Source organism: Natator depressus, chromosome 2, assembly GCF_965152275.1.
Source record: "Natator depressus isolate rNatDep1 chromosome 2, rNatDep2.hap1, whole genome shotgun sequence".
NCBI lineage: Eukaryota > Metazoa > Chordata > Testudines > Cheloniidae > Natator > Natator depressus.
The window spans coordinates 206,178,931-206,192,532 of NC_134235.1; the positions used below are offsets into that span (position 1 = coordinate 206,178,931).

The window sequence follows — 13,602 nt, forward strand, 5'->3', positions numbered from 1 at the left end:
TAAAAGTGACTGCTAAAGAGAGAAGGCCTTGTTTTTAAAGGAGAATTATAACCGCTTGATTTTTTCACATTGCTGCAGAATTCCTTTGGGGAATGGTGAACTAGTAGGATTATGACATTGCAAGAGATGGAAACTTGAGCAAACTGAGAGGGACAGGATTTTTGTTCACACTCATTTAACTCAAATTCTTGACAAACACTTGGGAGAAAAGCTTTGGGAAGATTCAGTACCTTCCACCATCAGTTGTGAGCTGAGAACACTCCTAAGCCAGTTCTCTAATCCTTAAAGACTCCACAAAAACAGTGAAATTAAGATATTGTCTCATTGTTTCCTTGTCTTTTTATACCCATTTGTTGTCTCTTGTCTTATATATGTATACACACTTATATTGTAAGCTCTTGAGGGCAGATATGGTCTTTTTGTTCTGTGTATGTACAGCACCTCGCACAGCGGGGTCCTGATCCATGATCAGAGCTCCCAAGTGCTATGGCAATACAAATAATAATAAAATACAATATTTCTAATGCAGAAAAGAAGCAGAAGGAAAACTTAAATACCCATAAACTCAATGGCAGATCTAAAAATAATACAGCCTATTAAAATCCCTAGCAGGGATTCTGTAACAGTTTAAATTGGGATATATGGGTTAGTGGGTTAGTGGATTAGTAACTAATTGAAACTCAAGATGCATTATGTAATGAAGCCTGAATATGGATCTAAACTTTTTACAAATTTTGGGTTGTTTGATCAGGTCAGGCCCATCGCTAGTTTCAACAGTAGCAAACATGTAATGATTTAAACCAACTTTTATAAAAAAAAAAAAACAAGACGACCTCTAACATTGATTTCAAATGATATATAATTATAATTATAGCTACATCTCTATATATCTGCTAAAGCAAAGAGTTCCCGTCCAGTTGCATATTTTATGGAGCAGGTAGAGGGAACAGAGTAGCCCACCTGAGGGAAATACTGAAACATGGTCTGCAGATAACATGAGAAAGAGAGGTTTATCCATGTTCCCACTGACTCAGTATTAAACCCCAGCCTATGGTTTAAACCTCTCCAACATGGATTTCCCAAAAAGGGCATCTTTCTACTCCAAAGGCAAGAACGCCGAGCAAGTTAAACTACTCCAGGTCCTGCGGAGCATGTGTGTGTCCAAAGAAGAGTTGCTGGTAAGCCCATAAGGTCAGATCACATCCTCTGCATGCTAACTACTCTTTTTCCTGACAGCTCATTTCTAAAGAAGGCCTCAGGGGCTATCCTTGTTTTAGAGCTGTGTTTGTGCATTTACTAAATTAAAATAGGCTTCACGCTTTGCCATTAGTTGCTGATGAGTTCCTTGTTCTATTATTTTTCCATTGTTAATAACAACAATGACATCTGCATTCTGTACTGTGGACAGCCTATGTGCAATCACAATACAGGTCCTTCCTTTCCGTGCCTGGTCAAGAGCCTGTTGCACCACCTAGGAAAAAAAACAGAAGACATTATGGACTTGGTTTTAATACCTTCTCAGAACTGTTGCCCCTACACTGGCAAAATTTGGATCTGTAATTGACCAACAGCACACTTCCACCAGTGGAAGATGTAGTGTACACAGGTCACAGGCATTTTTAAATCAAATTTAGCCAAGTCTGATCTGAATAGGATGAAAGAGTGGTAAGAAGGCTGCAGGTTCTCTGTGTTACACTTCTACAATTACATCCATAGTAGGGAATTTCAACTTTGAATTTGCCTACTGTACCCACTGCCCTAAAGGCTGGTCTACATGGGGAAAGACAAGTTTGGACATTTCAGTAAGCTAAAATAAATATTTCTCTTGGGGGGAGGTTAAGCATATAAACAGTCTTCCATCCATGGCACAAAAGTTTAGGCCGTACTTACACATACAAAGCCACATTTAAAACAGGCTTGGTGTAAAACCTGTATCAGCATAGCTATGTCAGTTAAGGGTGTGAAAAAAAACCACCCGCTAGAGCTATAGCTCTGCTGACAAAACTTCAAGCGTAGACACAGCTAGGCGGACAGAAGAGGGCTTCTGTCGGCATAGCTAACTTTGGGAGGGGGTGTTCCTTCACCAGCAGAAAAACCCCTTCTGTCAGTGCACGCTGTGCCTACATGAGGGGGCTATGCTGGCAGAGGCTTTACAGTATATGATCAGAGTCGTCGAGCAGTTTTGTAGTGTGGCCGTAGTATAATGTATTTTTGTCTTGCTTTTGAGGGCAGAAAACACAAAACATATTAGGGACCATCCTTTAACCTTATTAACTGTGCAAGATAAAACATAGCTCCCTAACCTAGGAAACACATATTTCTCCTCCACCCTGCCACCATCCAAACAAGTAACCACAGATTCTCAATGGTGTTTCAACATGATTAAATCTGTGGTATAGACAGGGCCTTGGCAAAACGCATGTGGCTCTTCCGCCAAAATCAGTATAGGGAGAGTGATGTCTGTCCAAAATTGGAAGACGATTTTAACGATTTTCTTTCCTATTTGGCCGTTAAGGCACTGAGGGCCATACTCTGTCACCACTGATTTCAATGAAGCTACTTGTGGAGTAAGGTGCTACTCAGTGAGAGTCAGGGTATGAACATCTGGCCTTTTCGTAGTGACCTGCTGTGGCTGTACCAAGGTCGCGGGAAAATCCATGAAATCCCATGAAGTTCTGGAGGATCTCACAGGATTCTGTTGGATTTCCAGTGTTTTTCTTCACACCACTGTAATCACTGCTTTTAAGCTCATTTTGAGAACTACTATACCCATCTCAGTTCAGATAAGCAAAATAATGCAAGTTCAATTGGGTACCAATTCAGAATGTACAGTCTTATTTGTACAGTTATTCTTCTAGGACACTTATTCAAATATACAATGGTATCAGCAGGTATGTCCAGCTAAATTACAGAAGAGCAGGATGTGCTACTGTGACCTTAAGCAGTGCAATGCTGTATTAAGTGGTAGTGAGCAGGCTTCAGCAAGGTCTACAGTAGTCTTAAAACATTCCTGAGCAAGTAATCTCATTAGTCCATAAAATAATCTTAGGCGCTGCACAGCCTGTACAAACACAGCTGCAATTCTCTTCCTTCAAGGAAGATACTAGAGAGAGGTGGGGGGGGGGGAAGGGGGGGAAGAGGAAGAGTGGAGATGAATGTGAAATGATCTGAGTTAACAAGCTGGAGAGCACTGCCTGACTGCAGCAGCCAGGTTAGAAGTTAGCCAAAGGTGGGAGCACAAAATAGCAATAAAGCAGAGTCTGATAGTGGAAAAAAAATGTAGAGTAGGTAAACTCAAGTGTTCAAAAACCAGAAGACAAATTAACCCCCTAAGAGATTATCTTCAAACTAAAACGCACATAGAACTTGCTTCCAGTGCTTGCACCCCCTTCATATGCAGGTCAGCACCACAGCAACTAACACTGTGTCATGAAAAGAAAAGGAAAATACCCAAGAGGGAACGATGGATGCTGTGATCCCTACTTAGCCATCAGAAAGCTGGCCAAGTCTGATACTGCATGACCCACTCCACTCCAAGCTTCAAACTAAACGCTACATGAAAATAAATGGGATGTTTGTCCTTTCCTTAGTACTATTGTTGGTTTCCATACTACTGCCTCCAGTCCATGGATGCACATTGTTGTACATTATAATTAAACATAGGCAAGTTACCTTTTCACTCTCATTATCAAGAGCAGAAGTGGCCTCATCTAACAACAAAATTTTTGGTTGCCGGAGAAGAGCCCTTGCAATAGCTATTCGTTGTTTCTGGCCACCCGAGAGCTGTGTTCCTTTATCTCCAACCCGGGTGTTGTATTTCTGTTATAAGAACATACAGTTGATGAAGCGAAAGTTTGTTTACATTACATTGCAACTGTAGGTGGAATTAAAAATAAATCTACAAGTTTCCTTTTACCCACCGCCCCTCCTCTAAATTTTGTGATGCAGAAAGAGTAGAAAATCTATTCTGGGGTATTACTGGATTTCCCATTGTAGCTCAGAGCATGGTTTGAGGTTGGGAGCAATGCAGAGACATACCCTCCCTTGCTACTGGTCTTGTGCACTCACTATGCCTCAGCTATTGACCTACTGGTGATGGGGACAATCCCATGGAATAGTACATCTCACTTAAAAAAACAAAGTAGTATTTGAACATTAAATCAAACATTCCTATTTCAATAATGTAGAAAACTACATAAGGATAATAGTGCTGTAATATCAAAATCATCAGACCTTTCAGTACCTTGATATTTGATATATCCTAACACTTGAGTCACTTGATTACCTCAGGAAGTTCTTCTATAAAAGAATGAATATTTGCTGCTTTTGCTACTTCTTGTATCTCATCCAATGGCACATTCCGACTGTTATCCCCATAGGCAATATTCCCAGCTATGCTGCAGTCAAAAAGCACTGGCTCTTGGGAGACTATTCCTATTTGAGAGCGTAGCCACTGGATATTCAAATGTTTTGCATTGATGCCATCAAACAACTGCCAGCAACAACAAATGTCAAGTCAAGATTGGGTGTCTGATATTTCAATCAGACTTTATTCACAAACATTACAATTCTGATAGTTCTTGCTATTCTGATAATTTTTTATACTCAAAGAACTATCAAGAATTAACAGCAATGAATACTGAACCCCTCTGAAAAACCCTCCAGATACAGCAACAGATGAGAAGACTTCACAGCACCAGCAACAACCTTTGATGTCAGCTGACTCATTCAGTACTGAGCTCCTTATATCTTGACTTTATTAAGTGTGTTGATTGTGTCATTGGTTTTTAGTGTTGGTGCTGATGAGAGCTGAGCAAAAATGGAAATTTCGATCTCGTGGGAAATTCCAATATTTTGACATTTGTTTTCATCCCAAAATCAGAATGAAAAGTCAAAATATAATTTTTTTTCATGAAATGAAAAGTTCTGAAAAATTTTCATTTGAAAGTGTTACAATATTTTGTTTTGACTTAGCTTGACATTAACTTGCATTGTTTTAATGTGCAGCAGTGCCTCATGGGAGTTGTAGTTTTGTGCCTCATGTCCCCTTTGGGCCAGCTCCCTGGCTATATTGTATCTCTTATGATGCACCACATGGCTTGGTTACAGGGTAGACCGTGGGAGTTAGCTTAAGTCCACTGGGAACAGGTTAAAGCTAAACCACAAGAAGGCAATCTTAAAATGAAAAGAGTCCATGCAGGGGGTCGCATCAGCTTAACTATATTGATTAAAAAACTAATTTATGTTAAACTGCTGCAGATTTCTGGTGTAGGCAAGTTTTAAGGATAAACATAGCACAGATTAACTGCAAAGGTTGATTACTCTAACTAAATGCAAGTGAACTGGGGCTGTGTAATGAATTTGAGAGCCATGTGTTTTCCACTTGTGTATTTCCAAAAGGGTAGAGTCACAAAGTTTGGGGATCCTGCTGGTGTATCAGGCCTGAATCAGCTGATTTGTACTGCCCATCTCTGAAGTGGAGTAGCACGACAAGAAACATTGTTTTCTGATGCCAGTTCATTAGCAACTCAAAGAGGACTCCTCTTGGTCAATCAATCAATCATTCTCCATGAGATTAAATTTACATAGTTTCCAAAAGTAACATTTCCTTTAGGTCAGTGATCAGAGGACACAGTTTTCACTATGACTAAAAACTGTGAGATGTTATTTTTTTTTTAAATTTAAAGTTGATGTTTGTGGGCCTAGTTCTGAAAAAGATGTTATGTGGGATATTGACAGCGAAGAAGCCCAGTGGAAGAAGCAATAAACCAAAATTTCTAATCTGCTCACTCACTTCAGCTATAATTGGTACAATATGGCAGAATTTGACCTAATGACCACAAAACCTGCATGACACGCTCTGCTCAGTAGTCACTGAATCAATATAAGATCAGGCATCCCGGTTGGCCTCAATTCACTGCAGCTTGGTCACTGGGGCTTTTAAAATAGCAGTGACGCTTAAGTAGGAACACGTGCTTAGAAAAACAACAATAAAATCACTAGTGCAGATATTATCAAAATTTAATCTTACCACTTGCCCTGTGAGAGGGTCATAGAATCTCTGTAACAGCTGAACAGAAGTGCTTTTCCCACATCCACTGCTGCCGACAAATGCCATGGTTTGTCCTCTTTCAATCTGAAGAGACAAGCCTTGCAAGATGGGAACATCTGGGCGAGATGAGTAAGTGAAAGACACTTCACGGAACTCTAAACCTCCTTTGAATGTAGCCTGTGAGAAGAGATGGGCAATACTTTCATGTCACATGTGTTCTAAAACTTAAACAGAAGACTTCTTTAAACACTTTGCCCTAAAACCACCTAAGTCAAGTGAAATATTTATTACAGACATATTCCAAAAATGTCCTGGTTGTACTCAGATCCCCCGTTTCATTATTTTCACCAAAAGATTTCTAAACGGTCCTGACAATGCTGGTGTGGGTGTGATGGTGACTAACTGTTCCATATAACACTTATTAACTGTTCTTCAAATTTTATTCTACTATAATCAATCTTTAATTTTAGGTCTTGGACTCCATGCTTACATTTCCAGGGAAAGAAGTTGCTCAGTCTTAGCAGGGAAGACAACGGTAGCAGCTGATTCTGTCTCCGTATATGGTAATGTGCTATGTCCTTGCAGGACTTAGCTGGTTTTAAATTGCTTAACACAACACAGACATATGCCCACCCCCAAAGGGTTCTGTAAGACTTGTGATTTAAAACATATGGCTCATTTATGGTCCGATTCTGTCACTGTCTGCAGAGGGTGCTCTGACTGAAGTTGTACCAAAGCACAGTGATACTCATCCATCTTCAAACACAAAAATTATTTAATCTAATGTCACCTGCTCTATGGGCACCACCAGAACCAAATAATGAGGAAGGGTCTCAGTCTCTGATGAACAAGGTCATCCTTGTTCTGATTCTTGTCTTTTTAGATTGTGACCTTTGTGTGTGTGTCAAGGATTGCATCTTTAGTATCACAGTAGCAACCAGATGCCACCATTAGGATCAGGGCCTTGTTATACTGGGCATTGTACAAACATAAGATAAAAGCCAGTCCCTGCCCCAAAGAACTTGCCCTGCTACTGCAACTTGCTCGGCACAGGAGGCCCACTCCCCATTGGGGGTGGGTGCAGTGTAAGGGTCTGCCTATGTAGAATACATTGCAGGATCAGAGCCTAAATACGGGACATGACAGGACAGGTGGGTGTAGACCACAACAGAGGATGAAGAAGAAGAAAACAAGGGTGACAGTATTAGGAGCACAAGGTTTCATAAATTTGCTACAGTGTACAACTTAGCAGGGATATAATCAATTACTAACAGGTTACTTATTATTAGGTGTCAGTACATTTTGAGCACAGCTGTAATATAAACAACAAAAGTACTGAGATGAATGGATAAAAGGCTTGTCACCTCACCATAGCCCAAAACACCCACCCTTCCAGCCTGTCTTTTTCTTTATTCTAAGCAGAAGTTTCAGTGAGGTGAGATAACTGCTAGCAACAAGGACATGTGCAGTACATTTAGAACTGAAGTTGCACTCACTGGTTTTTCTCCTTCTTGGCTGTAGCTGTCAATGGCTGGTGTCCTTTCAAACAGAGCAAACAAGTGTGCGGCCCCTGATTTGGCTTTGGCATATTCAGGTGCAAATGTTAACGTCTCGCCAAGTGCCATAGCACCATATGTAATTGCAGAAAAAACTCTATAGGAAGGAAAACACAGTAACTTCTGGTTAGATGCCAGCTTCATTCTGCGAGGCAAAAGCAACAGAAGCGCTAGCTTCTCAAAGGTAATGACATGCAGCAGACATTTAAGTAGTAAAGGAAATCAGTGCAAGACACCTCTTTCCCCTCTAACAACCAACATAAGCAAACAACCACTGCAGACTGTATTTTCAAGTACAAGGATGACATTGGGCTTTGCCTTGTGACCCAGGAGCCCTTCATATCCCCGGCACCCCTGCATAGAAGAGCAGCTGCAGTAGCTCTATAGGGATTTAGGATGGCCAGGGATAATCCATGGGGGTCCTAGGAATTCTTTACTCCCCCCCAAATCTCTCACTAGGGAGCAACAGTGTCAGTGGCAAGACTGGGACTCAAGGCAGGAAGACCAAGAGGGAAGGACCTTGCTTGGGCTTAGGAACTCTTCACCTCACATTCTTCTCACCCTGCTGGAGAGCAGCAGTGGCAAAACCAGAACTCTAGAGGCTTACGAGTTCTCTGACTGATTGTCCTTTTGTCCAAATGCATGACTGGAGTGGAGATACTAAGGCCAAGGTCTCTGAGGGAAGAGAAATTGGAATAGGAAGTTCTGTAAGCCTGGATAGCTACAGGAGATCAGGCTCTTTAGGAGCTGGGAATTCTGGTAAAAAAAAAATGGGAGTTGATAGATTCTTAATTTAAAAATCAATTAATTAATAAAACCATACAGGAAATGGCTGCACTTTCTTAGTTGACGTATCATAACTGCTTAAATTTGTAAAACAATACAGCAAAACAAGAACACCCGTTGTGAGACTAACACAGCTAGGATTTGCTCTATGAGGGAGAAGTGAGGAATGGATCCCGGAGAGTGCGGGGAAAATTATGTATAAAGGGATAGTTTGGTTAGGGATTTAGTGGAATTAAATAATAACATGTCTGGGATTATAGAGCAGGATTGGGTCAATATTAAAATTTAGACTATGTCCAATGGCTGGATGAGAATCTTTCCCCTTTTCCTCAGCTAGAGATGGGACAGAGAAATCCCCTTTAAAAATAGTGTACTTGTATGGGCCAGACCCAAGAATCTGGCCCATATTATTAAATTATCAGGTTGTGAGTACACCTAAACTGAATAATCCTGTGATTTTATTGTTGCAAATGACAGGACAGGAATGTACCTGTCCTGTCATTCACCTGTGAAGCATCTAGTACAATTTTGGGTGCTATCAAATAAATTACTGCATAACTTTTCAGAACTACATTAACCTTTTACATTCCATTCCAAAATAAATACATAATAAATATAAATTAAAGCCCAGTATCAGCAAAAATAATGTTTAATGTACCCACATGAACGGCACTGATGCTTAAACTGATTTTGCCACAGGCATTTGCAAGGAGACACTCTGATTGAAGTTGTACCAAAGCATAGTGATACATATATAGCATATAGTAGATATGAGCAGATTGAGCTACGTATAATAGATACATGTGCTTCAAGAATTTTTGCATATATCATATGCGATCAGGTTTAAGCACTGATTTTAAGGTCAGTTATCCATACCTAATGTTTTACACTATAAAGAGCAGAGGTTATAATCATTTAATAATAAATCTACTCTGAATGAAAGACTAACGAGACTAAAAATCATGTTTTAGCAGATACATGAAGACCTTGATCTTTTGATCTTGTTAATTGGGTTCTAGATCACAATCTTAATTTTATAATATTAATGATCAGCTAGAAGCTAAGTATATAAGATGAGCATATGGCTTCTGAAAGTCAGGCCCCATTAATGTATCTCATGTTGGGCACCAAAAACATTTTTGAAAATGTCGGGCCTAAAGCCCTCTGGAAACATAAGGCCCATTAATTGTTAGTTTCAACAACAAAAAAGGGGCATTTTAAAACATGGGAACCATCCATCTTGTATTTCTCCTGAGTTCACTCAAACCTGAGCCATTATTTTCCACAAACAGAATCTTACTTTAATAGCAAAGATTACGTGTAATCCTAACAAGACCTTTATTGTTCCTGACCTATAATTTCAAAGACCTTGTTCAGCCATCATTTCCGTGACATGAGGCTCTGATTTTCTTATAAGTTAAAGAAGAGAACTGCACAATACATCTTATATAAAGCAGGCAAACACAGTATTCCTTCATGAGGATTATCATGCTCCATTTAGTTCAGGTTACAGTTAGGCAAGAGGGTGTGCATCCAATACAAAGAAAGACAGAGGGAAACAGGGCAGTCTACCAATACTTGCATGGTTTCTGACAGGGTACCAATACTTTCTCTCTTTCAAAAGAGCTTATCTGCACAGTCTGGCTCCTGTCAGCATACATGTGCTCCACACAATCTTTCCTGTACGTGCTACTTCAAGTGTCAAATTGGTAAATAACAGTATGGAAGAGGACCTGCTGGATGAGCCAGGTACAGTCCCTGAGGGACTAGCTTCTACGGCTGACTGGAGGATGACAGTTCCCTTTCGCAGCAACTTTTGCGGTTTCCAATTCTTTTATTCTGCATTAGAATTAAAAAAACCCAACCCTTTTCCTGAAAGGAGGAGTATGTCACTCTATAGCTGGGTGTCTAGATCACTGCTGTGTGAGACCCACATTTAAGTTCCTGCTCTGCCTGATTCAGAGCAGAGCTCTTCATCCCAGATCACTTCAAACTCAGACAGAGTGGAGAGTTACAGCTTGATCTCTCACAGCTCAGGTGAATGGCCCAAACAACCTACTATTCTCTCTCCACCCTTCTCTTTGAGCCCCCAAAGCCTTCCAGATGAAAGTTTTGTAGTGATAAATGCCTTTTGACAAAACACATATTGCAGTGGAAATATTCCAGTGACTTCAAGTAGAGAGCAATGTTACAAAAAATTAGTCTTCCCTGAATGTTTTGTAAAATCAAAGTAAAAATCAGTGAAATCATTTTTCTACAAAAATAACAAAAACTATAAGCTCCTCTCCCAGAGGAATTGCTAGATTTGCTTCTTCATCAACCATCCTGTTGGAAGCTGGCAGTGAATGTGTCTACACAGAATGATGAAATCAGGAGTGCATCATGCCCGCTGTGCTCCCATGGGAGTCAGGTAAGGGCAGTTTTAAAAGTGCAGCCTGGCTTTGTAGGTGCCCTGTCATAACAAGTCTATCAAAGCGATGTTCTGAATCAGCATATTGCTTTGATTTCACCACCTCCCCAGCAAACACTGCCCTATTTTGGGGATATGCTAGCTGTCAACCCTTCTTGACCAGGAGGAATAGGTGCTTTGTCGTGTTGGCACACTTCACTGGGCAAATTTTAGCTGCCAGAAAACCTACACCTCCCAGTTTCCTGGGAGTTAATCGGATCCAATATTGTGAAAGCCCTTGCTGACGGAATATCACCCATTAGCATGCTTTATTGTCGGCTTGTTCCTGCTGTTATGACTCTGGTTTCTCATTGTCTACTGCAAAACACAGCAGGCATTGCCAAGAAAATAGCCACTTTTCTAAAGCACAGTGCTGTGTCAGAACGACTATCATTTTCAGCATAAAACCAACCTGCCTCTCTCCTGCAACTGTGGGAGGATGTACCATCCAGAGAGCCCTCAGTTTTCTATAGACTATTATGCCTACTCAAACCCAATAGGACAACACATGGCTAGTGCTTGGAGCAGGCGGTTAATAAAAGGAGCTGTATTTTGCTTTAACTTCAATTAATGCCACATATTTTTGAAATATGATCTCCATGACATGCCAGCTGACATGTCCATGCCCATCTACTCCACTGTCCTGTCTCCAACAGTGGCCAGAAGCAAAGGCTTTAGAGGAAGGTGAAAAACTAACTCATAAAGGATTATGTGAACCTGCTCTCTGAAGTTAAATCCCTCTGGAGTTCCTCACATTCTTTTCCAGTGTGTGTCATCTGCTCACTCCTTCACCATATTACTTATTAACACCAGTCCTCGTATTAAACCTCAGGGCATCCCACTAATAAAATTCTTTGCAGGTTAAAAGCTGATCATTTATTCTTACTCTTAGTATTCTGTGTCTTAAACTAGGGTGACCAGATAGCAACTGTGAAAAAACCGGACAGGGGGTGGGGGGTAATAGGCGCCTATATAAGAAAAAGTCCCAAAAAATGGGACTGTCCCTTTAAAAACGGGACATCTGGTCATCCTACTCTTAACCAGTTTCTAATCCATGACAGAACTTTACCTCTCAGCTCCAGGCTACTTCATTTCTTTAACGGCCTCTTGTGAGGTGCATTGTCAAAAGGTTATTGAAAGCCTTTATGGACTATTCCCCCTCTTGGACCCTTCAAGATTTCTCAACTGTGTAAAGGTCTCACAGGGATAAAAGACATCTCTACTGTTAATGGGATTTTAAAACTTCATGATGCTTCTTCCTTATCACAAGTCTCCTTTTCATCATAATCTGGTGTTTCTCTGTCAGCACAACACAGCAAACAGCTTCTCTTTTCTCTGACAAATTTGTGCACAAGCTTTTCACAGATTTCTCTATCACTTGCTGAACCTCCTGGTAATGGGACTGAATTTGAAATGTAACTCTCAATACTATCATGGTAGACAGCTATCTTCTGGAAATACTGGGTCAGTGACACTAATGACTCCTGCAGTTACTGGAAAGATATGACTACTTTTAATTATCTGAGCACTCCACTTGCTAATGTGTTATTGGAGTGTTTATTAAGATTTGTTGATGTAACACTTTTGCAGCCTAAAAATGTAAACTGGCTTCATTTCATCAAAATAAAATCATAATATTTGTAAAGGAAAGTTTTTAAAGTAGATTCAAGGGGGAGATATATTTGGATATATAATAAATTGTTGGGGCAAAACCCAAGCAGATTCAAATGAGATATCATAAAATGTCTAGAATTCTGCTTTGAAGTGAGTGATACCAATTCAGATAATTCCATTACTAAAGAAAATGTCAGCAATTGCTACACAGATGCTGTGGTTGATATCGTGGTTTATACTTATAAGTATTGGAGACACTGTAGTTTCCCAGCATACATGTCAGGCCTTTTGTCTGTTAAGGAATTTTAAATTTAGATTTTAAAAGTTCACATGGGGGTGCGTGTGTGAGGAAGAAGATGATAGATACAGATACTCCATTTTATGTCTGAAAGCCCCTATGCTTTTGGCAAATTTATAATGAGGCCTTCAACTAGGGAACATCTGGACGTCTTTGGTCTAGGGTTATGAGTGCTTGCTCTATGCCTCATCACCATTTTGAGTTGGTGGGGGTGAGGAAGGTGACAAAAGAAGCAAGCTTTCCTCTCTCTCAATTCTTCTTGCAAATTATGCGAATAACCAGGCTAGCTAGCACCGGCATGTGCCTTAACCAGACGGCATCATTTTCAGATGTAAAGAAAAGCAGCACAAGAGATGTTGGGCCAGATTCTGATTTCAACACACTACCAACTGCAACAGTGGTACTCCTGATTTATTCCAGTGTCAGCAAGAAGACACCCAGCCCTTATTTTCATGAATTTTAATGGTTCAGTAATAGATCTTTGGCTCACTAGTGAGAGGAACCCTCACTTTCCAGATACCTGTGTGCTGTACTCTGTCCATCAACAGAACTCGCTCCTCTGTCTCGAGTAGCCATATTCCTCTACCACCACATCTCTGTCATGAACAGTCATGCTCAATACTTAACCATCTTCATTACTGTAATTTCTCTGTCTGCCTCTCCCCCTCCTGGGTGGCTGTTTTAAATTCTTGATCATCTGCCATGCAGCTGTGTCTGACCTCTGTTGCCAGTAACTCCCCAAACAAGATTAGCATATATGATTAGGCACAGAAAGAATAAATAAGACGTGCTGCCAGACTGTGACACCAGATCTAGGCAGGCTCCAAAGATGTGTCATCAAGTGAAT

The 13,602-nt window shown here is 40.5% G+C and overlaps 1 protein-coding gene across 4 annotated transcripts in view; it reads right to left on the reverse strand.

The window, feature by feature from the left end:
- Positions 1 to 836: 836 nt before the first annotated feature.
- The window catches only part of ABCB5 (ATP binding cassette subfamily B member 5), a 70,636-nt gene continuing 57,870 nt past the window's right edge, over positions 837 to 13,602 (reverse strand). For 2 of the 4 annotated variants that reach the window (XM_074945802.1, XM_074945803.1), the window contains 5 exons: positions 7,549 to 7,705; positions 6,032 to 6,229; positions 4,286 to 4,492; positions 3,673 to 3,819; positions 837 to 1,471 (listed from right to left, as the gene is read on the reverse strand). In XM_074945802.1, the coding sequence (XP_074801903.1) occupies positions 1,274 to 1,471; positions 3,673 to 3,819; positions 4,286 to 4,492; positions 6,032 to 6,229; positions 7,549 to 7,705 (907 nt within the window). In that variant the 3' untranslated portion in view covers positions 837 to 1,273. The remainder of the gene's footprint in view (positions 1,472 to 3,672; positions 3,820 to 4,285; positions 4,493 to 6,031; positions 6,230 to 7,548; positions 7,706 to 13,602) is intronic. The other 2 variants (XM_074945804.1, XM_074945805.1) reach the window with 2 other exon arrangements.